This window comes from Xiphophorus couchianus, chromosome 6 (genome assembly GCF_001444195.1).
Source record: "Xiphophorus couchianus chromosome 6, X_couchianus-1.0, whole genome shotgun sequence".
NCBI classification, from domain to species: Eukaryota; Metazoa; Chordata; class Actinopteri; order Cyprinodontiformes; family Poeciliidae; genus Xiphophorus; species Xiphophorus couchianus.
Genome location: NC_040233.1, coordinates 27,281,056 through 27,302,697, shown reverse-complemented (window position 1 = coordinate 27,302,697; position 21,642 = coordinate 27,281,056). Strand labels below are relative to the sequence as shown.

Sequence of the window (21,642 nt, the reverse complement as noted above, 5' to 3'; positions counted from 1 at the left end):
TGCCAATAACGTTACGGTATTTAAATATACTTAATACATCTTGGCAAATTTTGGCAAATATTTTTGCCCAGAAGAAAAAAGAGTGACAACAACTACTGATAATTATGTTCTTCTCTCAAAAAAACACACCTGCACCACAGGCTTCAGAAGAAAAAGCCACTGGAGAGCGGAGTCAGGCCGCAGTGTCACAGTCAGAGGCACAGTGAAATACGCGAGTCACAATTTGTCCTACTGTACTTCGTATTGATGAGTAAAATGATTATTTTATAGTTAAATGGTTCTTTTCGCAACACAACCCCTGCGAAAAACGAGGGTTCACTGTACCTGGAATATAAAGTGATGAAGACTTTTCATTACAAAGATATTGCAAAAAGATAACCTTACTGGGTCAAAAAGGACCCACTTACGCATCAGAGGGTTAAGTAGGAAAGAGGAAAAAATACATGACCTAGAAGCTATTGAAGAAAAGTTTTGTGAGGCGGTTACTTGACTTGCTTTTCAGTTAAACTCTACAAAACAGGCCAGCATCTCCAGGACAAACCAGGCTGATCCATGAGATAGTCACCAATTAAATTATATGAATTATGTCGTTTTTTGTTCCCACAGACCTCCAACAGCCAAGTGTCTCCAATGAGGAGGAAGCTCCTGGCATCCAACAAGTCTGGAGCCTGGCAATTCAGTCCAATCAGGACCAGAAAGAAGCAGAAGATCAGTGGACTGAAGAGGTACAGATGGAACCAGAACCAAAAAGGATTAAAAAAGAAGAAAACAAACCAGAACCTACACTGCTCAATCATGAGGAAATAGAATATCCACTAATATACGTAAGAAAGGAGGAGCTAGATTCTTCAGGGCTTCAACTTGAACAGCAACCACCAGAACATTTACCAACTGGACAGGACCAGAAGGACCTCTGCAGCAGTCAGGAGGGAGAGCAGCTTGTCCAGAAGGAAGCTGAGCCCAGAATGATGGGGATCAACTGGAAACCACAAATAAAGCTGCACAGAATTGGATCGGCGCTGCAGAGACAAAGTTCTGGTAGGTCTGGATAAAGTTGCTGATGCTTTCTCTGCAGACAGATATTTGCTGCAGCTCCAGTTGCTTCTCAACGGGTCTGAACAGGAACTGTTTTTAGCTGCTAGCTCTGATGCTACAGAGGTTGATAGTTTTGTAGCTCAGGACAAACAGAAAACGTGTTTGAGTCAAGCTCCCTGACTAAGTATATTACTCCAATTGTTATAATGCTGGAAATCTGGAATATAAGGTGTAAAGTATTCATTTGTAAGCTGATACGTGATTTTGTAAATCTTAAAAAAAATAATAATCTACACACATCCAGGTCAGAGTAGAGCAGTGGAGGTTATTAGGAAGGGGAGGGGGAGACACAGGACAGGTTGTGTTGTTTTTCATAGGAGCACAGAATAAATGGATTAATCAATTAAGGGTAATAATTCATTGTTTATTGTAATAATTGCGCCACTTGCAGGTCTGGAGTTGCAGGTTGTACAGCCCTGATTTAGCAGATCAAACCTGTGGTCCTATCTATCATGGGGGGAAATCCCATTTCATTATTGGGGGGACCATAAACAGGGGCAGTTCCTCAAAGTTACATATATTGTAAAATGCGATTTAAAAAGTTTTTATGTATTCAGGTTGAAAGACTAAAAATGACTTGCAAGTGGCAATGCACATCAAACGAGTCTTTTTCAGTAAACAAACTGTTGAGACCCATATTTAGTCAAACTAATATTTAAATGTTTAATTATGAGTTTGGTTCAGTGTCACAGATCAAATCTCTGCTACATCTTTACAAAAACTTAAGGCTCTAAATAAAAACAAGTTTTAATGAGTAATTCCACTTGATCAAATTTCCCATAAATGTAGATTTATTATTGTGGCTCTCGATACAAGTTATGTGTTATTTAAATTATCACTTGTTAAGTTGCTTTATTTATAAACATTTTTTATTCCCATGTCCTGGTTGACTGAGAACCTATATCTATGCAGAACTAATGAAAATCTTGGAAGCACTAACTGAAAAAGTCAGCCGGGGGGCGGGGCTAATGACCCCAATTGTTATTAATGATGGACATCCGGAATACAAGGTGTAAATGCTTAATTTGTAAACTCATACATGATTTTGTAAGTCAGAGCAGTGGAGAGTATTATGATGGAGACGCAGAATGAGCTTTTGACACAACATGCTCAAACAGTTCACTGATGAAAGGTGTTCCCGTCTGAAATAAGGTAGGATGGAGAACCATGTTGGGCAAATATGTCGGTGATGAACTTATTAGCAGCAACTTGAGCTGTTGCTTCCCTCACAGCGCTCACTTCAATCCATTTGGAGAAATAGTCCACAAAAACAAGGATATATGCATTTCCCCTTTGAGTGTGGGGTAGTGGGCCAATGTAGTCCACACCCATGTACTCCCATGGTCTCTGTGGTTGGATTGGTACCATAAGACCTGCTGGTTTTCTCTGAGTTGGCTTAGTGGTTTGGCATGAACAACATGACACCACATATTTTTTTACATCAGAGTTCATGTTTGGCCAGAAGTATCTGAGACGCAAGCGTGCCAGAGTTTTTGCAATGCCTAGATGTCCGGCTGCAGGATGATCATGGTAATACTTGAGCAGATAACTACGGAGTGCAGTAGGAGCAAAAAGTTTAATCTGCTTGAGTGGGTGAAGACCACACTTTGTTTTTGGATCAATGAAACATAAGAGTCCATCTTGTACAATGTACTGTTGCAGATCTTGGTTATCCTCCTCACTCTGTTGGTCATTTTCGAGTTGACGGAGCAAGGCACCTGTGACTGGGTCCTCCAGCTGCAACTGATGAACATGAGGACGGTCTGACACAATCACAGAAGGCAGAGCGCAAAGATTCATGCTTCCGATCATGGCATAGGGAGGAAGAAGATCAATAGGTGCATCCACATCAGGAGGGGGTTACGTGAAAGGGCATCGGGCACCTTATTACGTTCTCCAGGTTTGTGTATGATGCTGAAGTCGAAATCCTGAAGGCGAAGAGACCACCTGGCAAGCCTACCAGAGGGATTGGGTCGAGACATCAACCACTTGAGGCTGCTGTGGTCGGTGTAAATAGTCACATGTAAACCTTCAACATAGGGACGGAAATGTTCCAATGCCCAGATAACAGCCAGACATTCTTTTTCTGGAGTCGAATAGGGCTTTTCTGATTTATGCAGAGCACGGCTAGCAAAAGCCACAGCTACATCTTTGCCATCCTCATCCTTCTGCATCAATGCTGCTTCAAGTTCAGCATCACATGCATCAGTGTGGATGAAGAACGGACACGTAAAATCTGGGAACTTGAGGACTGGTGCCGAAGTTATGGAATGTTTTAGAAAGTCCACAGCTGCTTGGCACCTGTCACTCCAGTTGAACGTCACATCTTTTTTTGTGAGAGTGAAGAGTGGCTCTGCATGACTGGCATAGTCTTGTACAAAGCGGCGGTAGTAACCTGTTAGGCCAAGGAACTGTCGCACCTGCTTTGTAGTGGTTGGCACTTTAAATTCAGTCACAGCTCTCACCTTGTCGGGGTCAGGATGAATGATAGATGGTGTAACACGGTAGCCGAGGAAGGTGAGTTCTGTAAGGCAGAATTGACATTTGCTCAGTTTCAATGAGAGGCCAGCAGATTTAAGCCTGCTCAGGACCTCCTCTAGATCAAGTAGATGCTGCTCGAAAGTTGGTGATGTGACAACAATATCATCCAGATGCCCTGCACATGACTTATAAATCAGGCCAGCCAGAACATTGTTCATAAGTCTTTGAAAAGTTGCAGGGGCATTACATAGGCCGAAAGGAAGGACTTTGAATTGAAACAGACCACAATGCGTGATGAAGGCAGTCTTTGGTTTAGCCCAGTGGTTCTTAACCTTTTTTGAGGTACCGAACCCATCAGTTTCATATGCACATTCACCGAACCCTTCTTTAGTGATAAATAATTATTTTATTTTTTTTCCAAATTGAAGACATAGGTATGAACTCACAGCAAGTTACAGTGTTACTTCATTCTGGCCCCAAAAAATATTTTGGCCCCATAAAAGAATTTCAGCCCCCAAAATATGTTTTTTTTTTTACTATTTTACTAATTTAAAAATAAATTTAGATTTTTTCAAAGAATGACAAATTTTTTAATAACTTAATTTTTTTACTTTAAATTTAGTTTGTTTTTTGTCATTTTGAATCCACAAAATACTTTTTTGGGGCCAGAATAAAGTTTTGCACAAATGACATACCTGCAAATCAGTGTGACTTCTGCTGTTGTCTTTGGGAGACCAGTTCAGAGAGGCGTGGCTTCACCTTGGCAAGTGCATCTTCAGAGCAAAGTCTGTTCATTTTCTTCTTTTGTTTGCTCGACATATTAAGTATGGATTAAAATATTAAGAAAGAAACCACGCGACGTACAACTACGACAGCTGCTAATACTTCGCGCACTAAATTCCCAGCACTGATTGGCCGAGCAACGTAACATGATCCTCTGCAGCAAGTGATGGCCAAGCGGGGCGTGTCATCACGTCTTTACACAAGTGTGTCTTTACCTCCGCGGCAGAGTCTCCGCCGAACCCCTGAGACCGACTCATTGAACCCCTGGGGTTCGATCGAACCCAGGTTAAGAACCACTGGTTTAGCCTGTTCAGCAATGGGGACCTGCCAGTAACCTCGAGCAAGGTCTAATGTTGTCAGAAACTTTCCTCTTGATAAAAAGTCCAATGATTCATCCACTCGTGGGAGTGGGTAAGAGTCTTTCACAGTCAGCTGATTTAGACCCCGGAAGCCAACACAAAACCGTGCTTCACAGGGGGGTTTGTTCACAATAACTACAGGAGATGCCCATGGTTCAGATGCAGGTTCAATGATGTTATCCTTTAGCATCTTTTGTACTTGTTCTTCAATGATTTGCTTTTTAGCTGGGAAGGTGCGGTAAGGTGGTAGGTTAACTGGCTTTGCATCCCCAGTGACAATGACATGTTCTGCCAAAGAAGTGCGACCTAGGTGACCATCAAACAGATCACTGTAGTTATCTAGCAACTTTAACAGTCCTCCTTTTTCCGCAGAATTTAAGTTAGCATCTTCAACTTTTTCCTTAAGTGAGACCTGTGGAGTGTTCTGCAGAGTCATTGTTCCACACTCCAGATCAGCCTCCACAAAGTCGTTTTCACAGGGTTCATCCAGAAATGGGGGATTGTCATCCATAATTACTGTTCTGGTTGGGGCATGAATTGTTAGCGAAGTGCGAGTCATAAAGTCCATCCCAAGAACTAAGGGGGATGACAGGCCCTGCACTATAACAAATTGTTGATAGACTGACTTGCCCATAAATCCAATGGTCAACCAAGTTACTCCCAATGGATTGCAGTCAGTGCCGTTGGCCAGTCTTATGGGTGGGGAATGCCACTGATTCTTTAATGAGACATTTTGGGTCTTTTCAGGTATCAAGTCTGCATTTACTGCTGAAAGCGACACACCTGTGTCGAGTGTGGCCTCCAGAGCTGTTCCTTTTAAGTTCACTTTAACTCTGAAAGGAGTGTTCCAAGATGATTGTGAAGCTCCATCTTCAACGTGATTGAGCATAGGTGGTGAATTTGGGACTGACACAGGCAGTGAGGGCGGAGTTACTGACTGGGGGGAGGGTTGGCCCTGTGAAAAACTCTCCCCCCCTGAAGTTTCCCTGCTTCCTACCTGTTGGGTTTGGTTCTCTTACCACGTTAGCGCTTTTTGGTTCTGCAGTCTGTGTCACAGGATGATAATCTGCAGGTGGAGTTTGGGGACGCTCTCTGGCAGGTCTTGTAGAATGTCGAGCTCCATAATACTCAGTGGAACAGTTCGGACATGTGCGGGATGTAACACCAGGCATGGAACATTTAAAACAGTAGGGTCCATCATCAGTTCTATTTTTCATCTGGACTCTTGATGGCTGTAATGGGCTGGTGCCGAGAATAGAATGTAGCTCATGGGCATGCAGCACCAAATCAATTACTGACTTGATAGGTGTTCCATACAGTGCCACTCTGTACTTCTCTACTGCATGTTTACAGATAAGATCAATCTGCTCTTGCTCAGACGGAGGGTTCCTCAGTCTTTTGAACTCACTGAGCATATGGGCTGCAAATGTTGGGAGAGGTTCTTCGGGGTGCTGGAAACTGTCCAAGATACCTCTCATAATATGCTCCTGGTTGTCAACAGGTAAGAACACAGTTCTGAAAAGTTCACAAAATTCAGTCCAAGTAGATACATGAGAGCTGAGAACACTAAACCACTTCCTTGGTCCCTTAGCTAGGAAATGTGGTAGTTCTCTGAGAATCTGAGTGTCTGTTAAGTCCAGTGAGGTCTTGTAAGCATTGACAGACTGCAGCCATTCCTCTGGATGAAGACCACCATCATTAGTGAACACAGTCGGTTCTAATTTTGCTTGGTGCAAAGCGGCAGCGAGGACTCTGGTAGTATTAATTAACTGCAGCGAATCCGAATGTGTCTGAGACGGAGCCCTCATGGACTGAGTGGGGTCAGGTGCTGAGTTGTATTGCTCTTTTTTTCTGGTACGTAGACTAGGCACATATGGAGTAGATGACACCTGAGGGAAAGGTTGCGTAACCTGAGCACTTGGGACTTTAGGGACTGTTTTAGCTTATTGAGTCCAACGCTCCAAAATATTTTTCTGGAGATCCAAAGACTCATGTAGACATTGTTGAAGCATGTCCACCTCTTCTTTTAAACTTTGTACTTTATGTTCCAGGTCAGGGGTATTGTGTCTGGCAGCATTGTGGTTTGGGAGCAACCTAAAGTCCAAATCATCACATAGATCAGTCAAGTCAGGATGAGTAGCCATAATGCACACTTATCTGAACCCAAGTCTGTATAATGCAAGTTATGCTGGAATAACTTCAGTTTTGGTCACACAGAAATAATTCCAAGAATGTTAGTTATTAATTTTAGCAGTGTGAAAAGTTGAAACACATTTACCTGTACACAGACATAAACTTAGAATTTCACATGGGTAGATTTTTATTTTTTATTTTTTTAAGTCAAACACCCTTAAAGATAGTTTCCAAATAGGAACCTTCAAACCAGTAAAATCACAAGTCAGCAGTTAGGAACACCTTCAAATTATTGTTTTTTTTTTGTTTGTTTGTTTGTTTTGTTTTTTATTGTCCTCCTTTGTCTTTTTCAACAAAAAAAATTATGCTGCTGAGTCCGACGAATAGCTTCCGTATATTTGTCTTAATCCGATCAGAGTTTAAGACTTTTCTTTGTCCCATCTTCTCTTATTTTGCTTTTCGAATACTCATGGCTTCAGTTCGTATCTTCTCAGATGAATTTGTCTTGCAGCTCTGATCCGGTACAGAGCTGAGTCCAGTGAGAAAGTTCCGAAAGATCGTTCAGGGAAAAAAAAAACAAAGCTTGCGGCGCGCTCAGCCGCTGAGGGTTTTCCACTTCACTCCGCTGTGCATACATGCACATTCAGAAATTATAAAGCATAATCCGTCTCATGTCCAGGCAGCGCAGTTGATCCAAAGTTGTCACGGCGAAGGGTTTTAATAGGGAACCATATTATACACCGAAAACAGCGTTGAAGAATCCGCTCGTTGCCATGGACGAGCCGTGGGAACGGCTCATTGTCCGTTCCCACGAGGTATGTCGGACATCCACTATTTTGCAAAGTACCTCCTCAACGTTTCAATCATCAGCTGGTAGAAGATACTGCATTCTGAGGTCCAAGATAAAATGTTCGGGCGCCATTTGTAACGCTTGGGTTGTATTTAAGGGAGGAGAGGAGGCGTCAGCCTCGTCAGGGAGATCAAAAACGCACAACCACACTGGTACTGGGAATTTCCACAGTGTTGTCTTTTAATAAACACACTCTTCACTAACCTTACAAGCCCGGTTAAACGGCTGCTATATTATCAAGCATGAAAGTGAGCAGAGTCCAAACAACCCGTAACATTACTTAAAGAAAGCTAACATGTCCGTCTAGCACGTTTCTCCCACGCTCTCTACAGAGAAGCCGTGGCGCATACTTGTGACGTCATTAGCAATACTAAAGTATCTTAAAGAGACACTACACAATTACGGCTGTTACAAAGTGTTGACCTGCTCCACCATCCTCCTCAGTGTGTGGTGTTGAGATAAACTCATCCAGCCTCAACTCTCACACAATCAGTTACTAAACTAAATGTACAGTCAGAGCGATAATGAATAGGTTTCAATGTTAGGCCAGTCCTTTTGATCTTTTCTTGCATCCACTTCCTCTTGAACATCAACACATCTGCCTTTGTTAAGGAAATGATGTCTACTCTTTCTTTTTTGAATAGTGGCTTAGAGAAATGCGTCTCTGTCTCATCATATTTATAACCCAGAGAACCAGACTGTCATGTTTTACTAAATTAAATTCCTACACAGTCTGGTCAACATTAAATAGTGAGGCTAGACATAAGGTTACAAGTGAGATTAAAAACATATTTTGTTAATGTATTTTGAAATCTTCAATGGTATGAATGCCTGAAAATTAAACATTAAATTGTAAATGAAAAATATGTATGAAACTGTTCTTCTAGATTAAAATCTGAATGTATTTGAAATCTTTTTAACATTTTTGCCATGTCAGCAAATTAATGTGGAGGACACGTCACCTGCTTTTTAGTTAAAATCTACAAACCAATTTTATATGAACTATATGATGCTTACAGACCAGAATCTCCAGGAAAACCAGGCTGATCCATGAGATAGTTATCAATTAAATTATATTAATGATGTCATCCTTTGTTCCCACAGACCTCCAACAGCCAAGTGTCTCCAGTGAGGAAGAAGCTTCTGCCATCCAACAAGTCTGTAGCCTGGCAAGTAGGTCCAGTCAGGATCAGAAAGAAGCAGAACATCAGTGGACTGAAGAGGTACAGATGGAACCAGAACCAAAATGGATTAAAGAAGAAGAGGAGGAACCAGAACCTGCACTGCTCAAACATGAGGAATTGGATTATCCACTAACAAATGTAAAAAAAGAGGAGTTGGATTGTTCAGTGCTTCAACATGAACAGCAGCCACCAGAACATTTACCAACTGGACTGGACCAGAAGAACCTCTGCAGCAGTCAGGAGGGAGAGCAGCTTGTCCAGAAGCAGTTTGCTGCTTTGATTGAGACTTCTACTCTTCAGGAAGATGATATGAATGAAGAAGAGAGAAGAACAGAGCAGTTTTCCCTTCATATCTCTCCAGTGGTTGAGAGCAAAGATCAGGAAGGAAGCAGCTCCTCTGTGTCAGACAGTCAGGCTGATACCAGTACAAAGAAAAGATCTTTCAAATGTGACATTTGTGGGAGATGTTACCCACAACAGAGTAATTTTTTAAACCATTACAAAACTCACACTGGTGAGAGACCTTTTTCATGCCAATCATGTGGAAAAGGTTTTTCGCATATTAGTAATTTTTATCGTCACAGGAAAATTCATACAGGTGAGAGACCTTTTTCATGTGGAAAAAGTTTCTCTAATATGAGAAATGTAATTCGTCACAAGAAAATTCATACAGGTGAGAGGCCTTTTTCATGCCAGTGTTGTGGAAAAAGTTTCTCTCTAATGAGTACTTTAAATGACCACAAGACGATTCATACAGGTGAGAGACCTTTTTCATGCCTGTCATGTGGAAAACGTTTCATTCGAATTAGTCATTTAAATGCCCACAAGAGAAGTCATACCGGCGAGAGACCTTTTTCATGCCAATCATGTGGAAAGAGTTTCTCTCAACGTAGTGATTTAAATCGTCACAAGAAAATTCATACTGGGGAGAGGCCTTTTTCATGCCAGTCTTGTGGAAAACGTTTCATTCGAATTAGTCATTTAAATCGTCACAAGAAAATTCATACAGGTGAGAGGCCTTTTTCATGTGAAACATGTGGAAAAAGTTTCACTAATATGACAAATGTAATTCGTCACAAGAAAATTCATACAGGTGAGAGGCCTTTTTCATGCCAGTCTTGTGGAAGATGTTTTACTCGAAGTAGTACTTTAAATGACCACAAGAAAATTCATACTGGGGAGAGGCCTTTTTCATGCCAGTCATGCGGAAAGAATTTCACTCGTCTTAGAAACTTAAATCATCACAAGATAAGTCATACAGGTGAGAAGGGTTTTCATGATAAACAATAAATCAATCAGCAGTTAATAAATATGAGCTTAATAATAAAATGATGGCTATAATATTACTTCTTTGTTTTTATTGTCTCTCCTTCTACAAAGAAACTGGATGACAAAGAATTAGTCTCCCGTGCCTCCTGCTATTCCCTCGCCTCTCATTTTATTGGTAGCGGCTAAACACACAGGGAGCTAAAAGTGTAAATTTTCTTCCACTCCGGCTGATCTGAACACCTGGCACACGATAGCGATAGCAACAAAAGATGAAAGGTTACCAACTTTCTTGCATAGCGTCTATAGGTGTATGAGCTAGAAATGTAACATGCATGAATTGTGTCTTTTGCTCGGCTGGATGAGAGCTAGCGACTGTCGTCTCACTACGCAATCTCCATAAGAGGGAGAAGCGCCGTCTCCTGTGTGACATCGTGTGACCATTACTTCAGTTACCTGCTGGGCTCCTTGTCTCCTACCACACAGTGTAGCATAAAGCCTGGTGAGGAGGAGCAAGAGGTCTGGGAGCCTCTTGGATTCAAACTACAGTCTATCCATGTTTCTTATTGACAAAGTTACTGATAAAGAGAAACTCTTTCATTTGTCCTTTTCTTTGAAAACCTGGATGTTATTTTCTTGACTACATTGTTCCAGTCAGTCGTTGTAGTCTTTGGCTGCTGCTGAACACTGTTGCCTACAAGTTCACTAAGCAGGAGCAAACCATTTAATACAGATCCACAGGGCTGTTCAGTAAATATGGATCTTTGCTTTGTGATCTGGGAATGGTAACTTTTAATTTTTACTGCTAAAAACAAATAAAATAACAAATTATATTATAGACAGAGGCAGTAATATTTTTCCTATTTATATAAAAATGAACCCCTGTCGGTCAAAAGCCTTTGGGATTATCATAACATTTCCTTCCTGTATGCAAGCTAATGTATTGGCACTGAAAATTAGCAACTGTCCAGTTAAGGTTAAAATGTTCCTTTTTGAAACATATTGCACCGTGTTGTATATAGCTCATCTGTGGTGTAACTACAGTAAAGCTATGATGAAGAAACTGCAAGTAGCCAATCAGGACGCTTTCAGAATCCTCCTCAGATTTCCACAATGAACTTCTGCAAGTCATCTGTTTGCCATGAGTAGCATACCAACTTTTAATGTTTTCCTGAAGAATTTCATGTAAAAATTTGTGCTGATTGGATGTATTAAACAACTGCAACATATGGTGAAATTAGATATTTCTAACATTTTTAACTATTAGTCATTGTTTATCAGCCTTGTGATGATCTTTACTTAATGATTTGTGTATTTATTTTTTTTCTAAATTGGATGGACTACATTTTATCTTGTAATAAAGATTTATGAATTAATACTAAGTTGCTTCTTTTACTTGATTTTCGGCTGTCCACACTCCACTGCAGTCGGGGGTGGTATTGCACCATCATTTGCTACGAGGAAGAGCTCGATGCTCAGCGCAGGAAGATGATTGGGATCAACTGGAAACCAGAAATAAAGCTGCACAGAATTGGATCGGAGCTGCAGAGAAAAAGTTCTGGTAGGTCTGGATAAAGGTGCTGATGTTTTCACAGCAGAGATCCATCAGCGGCGATAGTTGCTGCAGCTTCAGCAACTGTAGCTCTGATGCTACAGAGGTTGATAGGTTTGTAGCTCAAGACAAAATGTTGCAACAGAAAACGTGTTTACGAGTCTCTGACAACCAGATGGAGATCATTCAAGCCCCGTGATTAAATATATTACTTCAATTATTATCAGTGCAGGCAATTATGGAATGCAAAGTGTATGTTCTTCATTTGTAAGCAAAAATTCCTAGTATGTTTTTTTTTTTTTGGCAGTCATTTTTTTTAGGACAAATACCTAAACTGTGACCAGTCCTTCCATTTTGGATTACAAAGTCAGGATAAATTCTCAAATTCTTTCCCAATTCTCAAATGTTTGCAAGCTTATAATCTACGTACTCAAACACTTACTGTATGTACACTTCGACTGAGTCCACATTTCATAGAGGGGTGTAAGGTGCAGTCTGAGCATTGGGACGGGGCCAGGGAGACCTGGAGATGTTTTGTCCTGCACCACCATCTCCCTCAGAGTGTGTTGTTGAGAGAAACTCATCCAGCCTCATCTCTCACACTTCCAGTTACTAATCTAGATGCACAGTCGGAGCAGTAATTAATAGGTTTACATTTCAGGCAAGTCATTTCAGTATTTTATTGGATCCACTTTCTTTTGAACATCAACACATCTGCCTTATTAAAGAAAATTCCCTCTTCTTTCTTCTTTTGAACAGTAGTTTAGTGAAAGACGTCTTGGTGTCTCATCACATTTATAATCCAGAGAACCAGAATGCCATGTTTTACTAATTAAAGTGGGTTATAAGTGAGATTAAAAACATATTGTCTTAATGTAGGAACAGTTTTTTTTTTCCAAAATGTATTTATGCTTTAACATGAGGTACAGTGTAAAGGTAATGCAATACTTATATAGTTACAGTGTACCTTTAAATACAAACATAATTGTGCTAGAACAAGCCCAATTATACCCACATATATACACCTACACGAAATACATAAAATGGATCAAGTCAAAGTAAACATATTGCGTTGGCGGACAGAAACAGATACATCATAAGATAAACAAATAAAATAAAAAGGACCACAGTACTAAATATATGTACATTTCTTTCCCTCAACCCATACAAACATACACTCGAAAAACAAGAAAAAAATAAAAGTAAATAAATTTTTAAAAAATCAGGTGCCAGGGGACACTGTTAATGTATCAGCCAAACTTAACTCAAGAAAGATGAAAGAAAAAGAGATATTGATTAGAATAATAAACATCAGCTTCATACGTACTACCTTGTCAGTCTGGAATATTAGGGAAATTAATCTAAGGGTTCTTAATAAGGGGCTCCACAAACCCAAAAATCTCGTAGAAGAGCCTCTTAAAGTAAAACGGATTTTCTCAAGTTTAATGAAATACAGTGTATCTCAAAGCCAGTGGGTATATGCTGGAGGTTGAGGCGACTTCCATTTTATTATAATCACTCTCCGTGCCAAAAAAGTCAAGAAAGCCAAGGAGGATTTCTGAAAGGAGGACAGGGTGGACTGTGGAGGTGCAACTCCAAACAAAGCAGTCAAGGGGTCAAGCTCCAATTTCTTGTCAAACATTTCCGACAGAATAGCAAAACTTTGGACCAATAGTTAGAAAGCTGAGGGCAAAGCCAGATAGTGTGGATAAAATTGGCTGGAGAATGTTGGCATCTATCGCAGGCAGGAAAAACGTTGGTGTAAAACTTGGCCAGACGTGCTTTAGTATAATAAGTGCGATACACAAGTTTGCATTGAATTAGATTATGTCTGGCACAAATAGAGGACTTATGCACCAATGACAGGATTAGTGTCCAAAGATCCTCTGAAATGGTCTGTCCAAGGTCTTCCTCCCAAAGTGATCTATAGGAATTCAGGGTTTGTGGGCGTAGAAGCGTGATTTGATTGTAAATAAAAGATATGGCTCCTTTCAATTTGACAGTAGGTTTTAGAAAAATGTCTAAAGGTGAATCTTTGGGAAGGTTGGGAAAATCTGAATAAGTAGAGCGGACAAAGCTGCGCACTTGCAAGTATCTAAAAAAATGATGGCGCGGGATACCAAACTTTTCAGAGATTTGTTGGAATGAGGCAAAAGTATTATCAATATACATATCATGAAAAGTTGAAATTCCTGTTCTCCGCCACGACAGGAAGATACCATCTGTGAGAGACGGCTGAAAGGTATGATTTGAGGCTATAGGGGAATAGACAGAAAGAGATTGCAAGCCAAAATGCCGTCTGAATTGCATCCACAGCCTCAAGGATGCATCAACTATTTTATTAGAAGAAGTATACGGTTTAGTTGAGGACTGTAATGGTGAATGTAGTAAGGCTGCCAAGGACACAGGTTTTACAGAGTTGGCCTCCATAACAAGCCAAGCTGGAGAAGAAGGGCTATCTGACTGGAGCCAATATCTAAAAAGTCTAATATTTGAAGCCCAATAATAATATCTATATTTGGCAAGGCCATCCCCCCAAGCCTTTTAAGTCTTTGTAAGAATTGAGTGCGTATACGAGGGGCCTTCCCATTCCAGAGAAATTTGGTAATTATACTATCGAGTTTGCTAAAAAAGGACTATAGAATATTCAAGACGATTTCAACTGATGTGTAAGTTCAGATATTGAGGTGTTATGTTACTTGACATGCTACTTGCCTACATTTGCAAAGTAGTAAATCCAAAAGCCAGACTTTTTTTTCTGCTGACTGGCTGTACCCCAATAGCAGATATAAGGAAAACATTTGATGTTAGTTTCTTTAGTTGTGCCAAAATTATTTCCACTAAATATGTTCGTGTGTATTACGGTACATTAGGTATTTGAATTGTTAAAATAGACACCATTGTAGAGTCTCAAGTACTCTGAAATACATCAGAATGATCAGGTTGGAACTGCCTACTCCAGAGGTCTCCAGCCCAATTCTTCAACATTTAATATCCTGCAGGTTTTAGATTCATCCCTGCTCCCAGGGTGCTGCCAGAAATATTGGCTCCCACTGCGGAGGGAGTTGCTGTCATTACTTTTTGTCTGTCTGACCCTTTACAAGATGTTTGATACATCCAAAAGTTGGATGTATCAAACATCTTAAAAATAAAAACATCGACAATTGCAATAAATACCAATTTTTGATATATTTCTAGTTTTTTTAAAAACTATTTGAATAATTGTTTATTTGCTTTGCGATGGATGTGTCTTTTCTTACTTGATGATTTAAATATTTTATTTAGTTTTTTCTAAGGGGTATGGACTACTTTTTGTCTCAATAAAGACTTATCAATTAATACGAAATTGTTTTTCCCCCGTTTATTGCCTGTCCACACACCAGTTCAGCAGGGGGCAGTATTGCAACAATTTCGTTGTATATTAGCCGCCAAGAAAACAACGAAGAAGAAGACCGCATGGGTTAAGCTAGAAAACTGCTGCATTGTCCCATTCCTGCTAATATTTCAGCAACCATGTCTTCAGCTCAGCATCTCAGAGATTTTATCAGAGAGAGACTAACTGCTGCTGCTCAAGAAATCTTCACCGAGGTTGAAAAAACCATCATTTGCTACGAGGAAGAGCTCGATGCTCAGCGCAGGATGATGGGGATCAACTGGAAACCAGAAATTAAGCTACACAGAGTCGGTTCGGAGCTGCAGAGACAAAGTTCTGGTAGGTCTGGATAAAGGTGCTGATGTTTTCACTGAAGACAGCAGAGATCCGTCAGCGGCGATAGTTGCTGCAGCTCCAGCTGCTGCTAAACGGGGCTGAACAGAAACTGTTTTAGCTGCTAGCTACAGAGGCTAGCACAAACATGTTTATGAGTCAGGGCCCATGACTGATATATGACCCCAATTGTTATTAATGATGGAAATCCGGAATACAAAGTGTAAATTTTTCATTTATAATCTCATACGTGAGTTTTTAAATCTTAAAAAAAAAAAACTACATGCTGTCCGTCCACACTACGGAGCCCCCTAGGGGACATGGGGATTTTTTTTCTTTTGCGTTTCCTCGCAATAATCAGTTCTTGCGGCATAATTGAATACTGTACGCCTTTCTTACGGTGTCCATCGTTCTTTCTGCTATAATATGAGGCTTTCGTGAAGTTTTTCTATGTATGTTATATCTCGTTATGAAGTATCTGAAGATTATTATCTTTTTCATTAGGATAGAAATGGACCACAAACCTATGACTCAAGCAGAAACTTTCCCTAATCCTCTGATGCGTGAGTGATTGACCATACAGTCTTCCGTGAGTGGGTCTTTTTTGACCCGTGTTGCAATCAATGTGTTTTTATGCTACTTTTGTCATTTTAATTCAAAATAATGCTTTGGATAATACTTTCTACTGTGTTTTATTTCACACAAGAGTTATTTCTTGTTTGAAATATTTTCATTTGTAGAACATTTGTGACAATTTGTAGAATATTTTAAAATGAAATGGCAATTTTACAACAATGGGATAATGTCAATATCCATTATGTGTGTAAGCAGTACATATGTGAGAAAGGTCATGTTCTAGTTAACATTACTGCTATGTGTTTATGTATTTGTGCATTTATTTATCCATCCATCCATCCATCTTCTTCTGCTTATCCGGGGTCAGGTCGTGGGGTCAGCAGCCTAAGTAAGGAGGCCCAGACTTCGCTCTCCCTAGCCACTTGTTCCAGCTCCTTCGGGGAAATCCAAGGCATTTCCAGGCCAGCAGGGAAACCTAGTCGTGCCCTGAGTCTTCCAGAGCCTCCTCCCTGTGAGAGTGGGCCCAGAACACCTCGCCAGGGAGGCATCCTAACCAGATGCCCGAGCCACCTCAACTGGCTCCTCTCGACATGAAGGAGCAGCGGCTCTACTCTGAGTCCCTCCTGGATGATCGAGCTTCTCACCCTATCTCTAAAGGAGAGCCCAGAAACCCTATGGAGAAGACTCATTTCAGCTGCTTGTATCTGTGATCTCGTTCTTTCGTACGTGACCCAAAGCTCATGACCATAGATGAGGGTAGGAACTTAGATCAACTGGTAAATCAAGCGCTTTACATAAAATAGTTTTTATGATCTCCCGCTCCATTTTTCCCTCATTTGTGAACAATATCCCAAGATACCTAAACTCCTCTACTTGGGGCAGAACATCCACTTGGCCTGGAGAAGGCACTCCATTCTTTTCTAGCTCATTTATTTATGCATTCATTTATATGGCTATGAATTTTTATTTTATTTATTGAGATGATAAAAGAAAGAGCCTTGAACACATTGATCAACAGGTTTTGCTTGTCATTCAACACATCATCCAGGGTGTCAGACACACACAGACGCACACACACAAATAATACACATGCACAATAAAATATAGACAGTAATGTTACCTAGCTTGGTTGGATAACTAGTGTTAACTAACTTCAAAACAGGCTAATATGTTGATTCGGGACAATAACACTGTCAGTCACTGTCATGATTGACTCACGCACACATTTGTGAGGTAAAAAAAAAAAAGATAATATGTAAAAGTTCTTGCTGTGTAAAGTATCATTACTCAGGGTTGACACTTAGGACTCAGTGTGTATGGTTCACAGACAAATGTTTTTCTGACAGTCACAGTTGGTAAGAAACAAAGATTCCCATTAAATTCCATAGGAAATTAATGCAGGTCATTTTTGACCCACTCGCTGAAGAATGGGGTAGTAACATAAAACAGAATATTTCTTAAAAGGTAAATTAAAAATTTTAATACAGTGAACCCTTGCTATAACGCGGTTCATCTTTCACGGCTTCGCTGCTTCGCAGAGTTTTTTGTTCAGTTTTTCTTCACAGTGCATTGTGTTCCGCGTCCTGATTGGCTAAACAGTCTTCGTGCTTCTTCTCTACCTGTGTGCCAATAACGTTACGGTATTTAAATATACTTAATACATCTTGGCAAATTTTGGCAAATATTTTTGCCCAGAAGAAAAAAGAGTGACAACAACTACTGATAATTATGTTCTTCTCTCGAAAAAACACACCTGCACCACAGGCTTCAGAAGAAAAAGCCACTGGAGAGCGGAGTCAGGCCGCAGTGTCACAGTCAGAGGCACAGTGAAATACGCGAGTCACAATTTGTCCTACTGTACTTCGTATTGATGAGTAAAATGATTATTTTATAGTTAAATGGTTCTTTTCGCAACACAACCCCTGCGAAAAACGAGGGTTCACTGTACCTGGAATATAAAGTGATGAAGACTTTTCATTACAAAGATATTGCAAAAAGATAACCTTACTGGGTCAAAAAGGACCCACTTACGCATCAGAGGGTTAAGTAGGAAAGAGGAAAAAATACATGACCTAGAAGCTATTGAAGAAAAGTTTTGTGAGGCGGTTACTTGACTTGCTTTTCAGTTAAACTCTACAAAACAGGCCAGCATCTCCAGGACAAACCAGGCTGATCCATGAGATAGTCACCAATTAAATTATATGAATTATGTCGTTTTTTGTTCCCACAGACCTCCAACAGCCAAGTGTCTCCAATGAGGAGGAAGCTCCTGGCATCCAACAAGTCTGGAGCCTGGCAATTCAGTCCAATCAGGACCAGAAAGAAGCAGAAGATCAGTGGACTGAAGAGGTACAGATGGAACCAGAACCAAAAAGGATTAAAAAAGAAGAAAACAAACCAGAACCTACACTGCTCAATCATGAGGAAATAGAATATCCACTAATATACGTAAGAAAGGAGGAGCTAGATTCTTCAGGGCTTCAACTTGAACAGCAACCACCAGAACATTTACCAACTGGACAGGACCAGAAGGACCTCTGCAGCAGTCAGGAGGGAGAGCAGCTTGTCCAGAAGGAAGCTGAGCCCAGAATGATGGGGATCAACTGGAAACCACAAATAAAGCTGCACAGAATTGGATCGGCGCTGCAGAGACAAAGTTCTGGTAGGTCTGGATAAAGTTGCTGATGCTTTCTCTGCAGACAGATATTTGCTGCAGCTCCAGTTGCTTCTCAACGGGTCTGAACAGGAACTGTTTTTAGCTGCTAGCTCTGATGCTACAGAGGTTGATAGTTTTGTAGCTCAGGACAAACAGAAAACGTGTTTGAGTCAAGCTCCCTGACTAAGTATATTACTCCAATTGTTATAATGCTGGAAATCTGGAATATAAGGTGTAAAGTATTCATTTGTAAGCTGATACGTGATTTTGTAAATCTTAAAAAAAATAATAATCCACACACATCCAGGTCAGAGTAGAGCAGTGGAGGTTATTAGGAAGGGGAGGGGGAGACACAGGACAGGTTGTGTTGTTTTTCATAGGAGCACAGAATAAATGGATTAATCAATTAAGGGTAATAATTCATTGTTTATTGTAATAATTGCGCCACTTGCAGGTCTGGAGTTGCAGGTTGTACAGCCCTGATTTAGCAGATCAAACCTGTGGTCCTATCTATCATGGGGGGAAATCCCATTTCAATATTGGGGGGACCATAAACAGGGGCAGTTCCTCAAAGTTACATATATTGTAAAATGCGATTTAAAAAGTTTTTATGTATTCAGGTTGAAAGACTAAAAATGACTTGCAAGTGGCAATGCACATCAAACGAGTCTTTTTCAGTAAACAAACTGTTGAGACCCATATTTAGTCAAACTAATATTTAAATGTTTAATTATGAGTTTGGTTCAGTGTCACAGATCAAATCTCTGCTACATCTTTACAAAAACTTAAGGCTCTAAATAAAAACAAGTTTTAATGAGTAATTCCACTTGATCAAATTTCCCATAAATGTAGATTTATTATTGTGGCTCTCGATACAAGTTATGTGTTATTTAAATTATCACTTGTTAAGTTGCTTTATTTATAAACATTTTTTATTCCCATGTCCTGGTTGACTGAGAACCTATATGTATGCAGAACTAATGAAAATCTTGGAAGCACTAACTGAAAAAGTCAGCCGGGGGGCGGGGCTAATGACCGGGTCATTTATACCCAAATAATAAAGCTCATGATAATTTAACTTTACAACATAGACATGCCCGCAACAGCGGATCTTACAAGTTTCACCACCACAGAGAGAAACTGTCATTCAAAATCCACCTGTCATGAAGTACAACAACGAACCGTGGATGGGTTCGGATCATTTTGACACTTTATCAATTTCACCTAAGAGCCTGGAGCAGCTAGCAACTGCTGAAGCTAGGTTTATTGTTGACGCGTTGAACCGAGCACGCAGCAGCCGCGTTGAAGCAGGAACGCAGCGGCTCGCGCCGCATGCGCAGTATATCGCAGCACCTCGCGCACATCTGGATGTTTGTAACTTGGTACGGATCGCGCGCCGCCGTTCGCACAAACTGGACGATCTGAAAGATGCTCTTCAAAGCGGCTCCAATGAAAACCTTAACTATAAACACCATACTGCTGTCTTGGCTCAAAAACGCTCAACTCGAACTGCTGAAAGCGACTATAACTCAGCCGTCTGTCCCTGACATCACCGCTGTACCACCGACAGAGAGAAAAGGGGATGTAAGCTCGGCGGCTCGGCTCATACAGTTTACAATCAGTCTACAGTTAACTCACATTTGTGAATAATGTCAGAGCTGCTACCTGTAACTAGTCCAGCTCCTTCGCTGGGCTGCCAGTTTTGACGGGTCTGAATCGCTGCCAACAAAAGGGTTCGGTTCGTCTCCCAAGACGAGGAACAAAATATGCGTCCAGTTTTTGGCTTTTCCTTGCTCTGTTTTTTCCATCCTTTCCACTTTGCCGCTCCATGGAGCTCCACTCATGTTAACTTAGTCTGTAGAAATGCTCTAGCTAGTTTGCCATCTGTTGCCAAGTGACTGATGATGACATTGGTGGACGGCCGGTGACAAGCTTTACCCAGAATACACTTGGAGACAATATGGACGATCCACTTGTAATTTTGTGTGTCAGAAAGTTAAATGTAAATAAAGCCAGTCCTGTAGCACATTTTATTCAATATTTTACACCCACTATGTCACTAAAATCAGTCGGTCTTGTAAGGTTTTTAGCAACCATGAGTCAACATTGACTGGGGCACCATACTATATAATCCTACATACATCATACTCAACAGGAGAGGGCCGCTTTCTCCAGCTCTGACGTGATAAAGGCTTGGATCCATGAAGTCATACTCTGGCTCCCATCCGCAGCCCCTCCTGCCCCCCCTGAATTTCCGCCCCTGCTTGGAAGTATCGTAACTTAAACGTAACGATGAAAGCACCAGGGATTTTAAGGACAAATATTAAATTTTTTGTGGTTTTAAAAAAATTGATGATGGCAAGAAATAAAAGCATACCTTTCAGTTTTTCTGTTTTCTGTTTCTCGGCTCCCACACAGAGCTGTCAGCTAGTTGTAACGCTCAGCCCCTCCCGCCCGTTTCAAACTCTTCTCATTGACGTAAAAGTTAGAGAGCAAAATATGAGTGAAACATTTGCTACCTTTGACAAAAAAGCTCAAGTCTATTAAAGCAATGTAGCCAGTTTTTATTTCCAATGAGGCAGATCAACAAAAGAGAAGAAAAGTGGATCGACAATCTATGGCTATAAACCGGAGTTGCAGTGCCAGAGCTTGGAGAGCCCACTTTCTAACAGTTAAGGATAACATTGTTTAAATTGTATTTTCAGATATTTTATTGGACACTTACTTAGACACTTGGACAGTAAGGTAATATACATTATGCCCCTTTTCCACCGGCTGGGCTCAGCTCTGCTCGGCTTGCTTTGCGAGTATTTCCATTAGGTTTTTTTTGAGGCTTGCTCTGTTTTTTAAGTCTCTGCTTCGTATCTATTTTGTTCTGTCCTCAACTGGAGAAATTCACTTCCTGACCCCCATCTGAATTTTGCACGGCATCCGGGTCACGTGTCTGCAACCCAGCAATTGTTAATGGGTTTCTTCCTCTTGAGCAGTGAAAGTAAATAAA

The 21,642-nt window shown here is 40.6% G+C and overlaps 2 protein-coding genes and 1 long non-coding RNA gene across 14 annotated transcripts in view; 2 read left to right on the top strand and 1 right to left on the bottom strand.

Moving 5' to 3' along the window:
* LOC114146251 (zinc finger protein 260-like) overlaps nucleotides 1–21,642 on the top strand; it is a 39,564-nt gene that overhangs the window by 2,464 nt on the left and 15,458 nt on the right. For 7 of the 10 annotated variants that reach the window (XM_028020170.1, XM_028020163.1, XM_028020164.1 and 4 more), the window contains 2 exons: nucleotides 607–1,038; nucleotides 18,216–18,647. In XM_028020170.1, coding sequence (XP_027875971.1) covers nucleotides 607–1,038; nucleotides 18,216–18,647 — 864 coding nt within the window. Of the gene's footprint in view, nucleotides 1–606; nucleotides 1,039–15,115; nucleotides 15,416–16,352; nucleotides 16,708–18,215; nucleotides 18,648–21,642 lie in introns of those variants that run through there. The other 3 variants (XM_028020171.1, XM_028020167.1, XM_028020172.1) reach the window with 3 other exon arrangements.
* The window catches only part of LOC114146276 (zinc finger protein OZF-like), a 40,309-nt gene that overhangs the window by 7,141 nt on the left and 11,526 nt on the right, over nucleotides 1–21,642 (top strand). For 2 of the 3 annotated variants that reach the window (XM_028020218.1, XM_028020220.1), the window contains one exon: nucleotides 9,895–10,985. In XM_028020218.1, coding sequence (XP_027876019.1) covers nucleotides 9,895–10,175 — 281 coding nt within the window. In that variant the 3' untranslated portion in view covers nucleotides 10,176–10,985. Of the gene's footprint in view, nucleotides 1–9,894; nucleotides 10,986–21,642 lie in introns of those variants that run through there. The other variant, XM_028020219.1, reaches the window with a different exon arrangement.
* LOC114146354 (uncharacterized) lies at nucleotides 9,444–9,846 on the bottom strand. Its single transcript, XR_003595878.1, has 2 exons — nucleotides 9,736–9,846; nucleotides 9,444–9,492 (listed from the first exon to the last, which is right to left on the bottom strand). It is a non-coding gene; the product is annotated as an uncharacterized LOC114146354 (long non-coding RNA).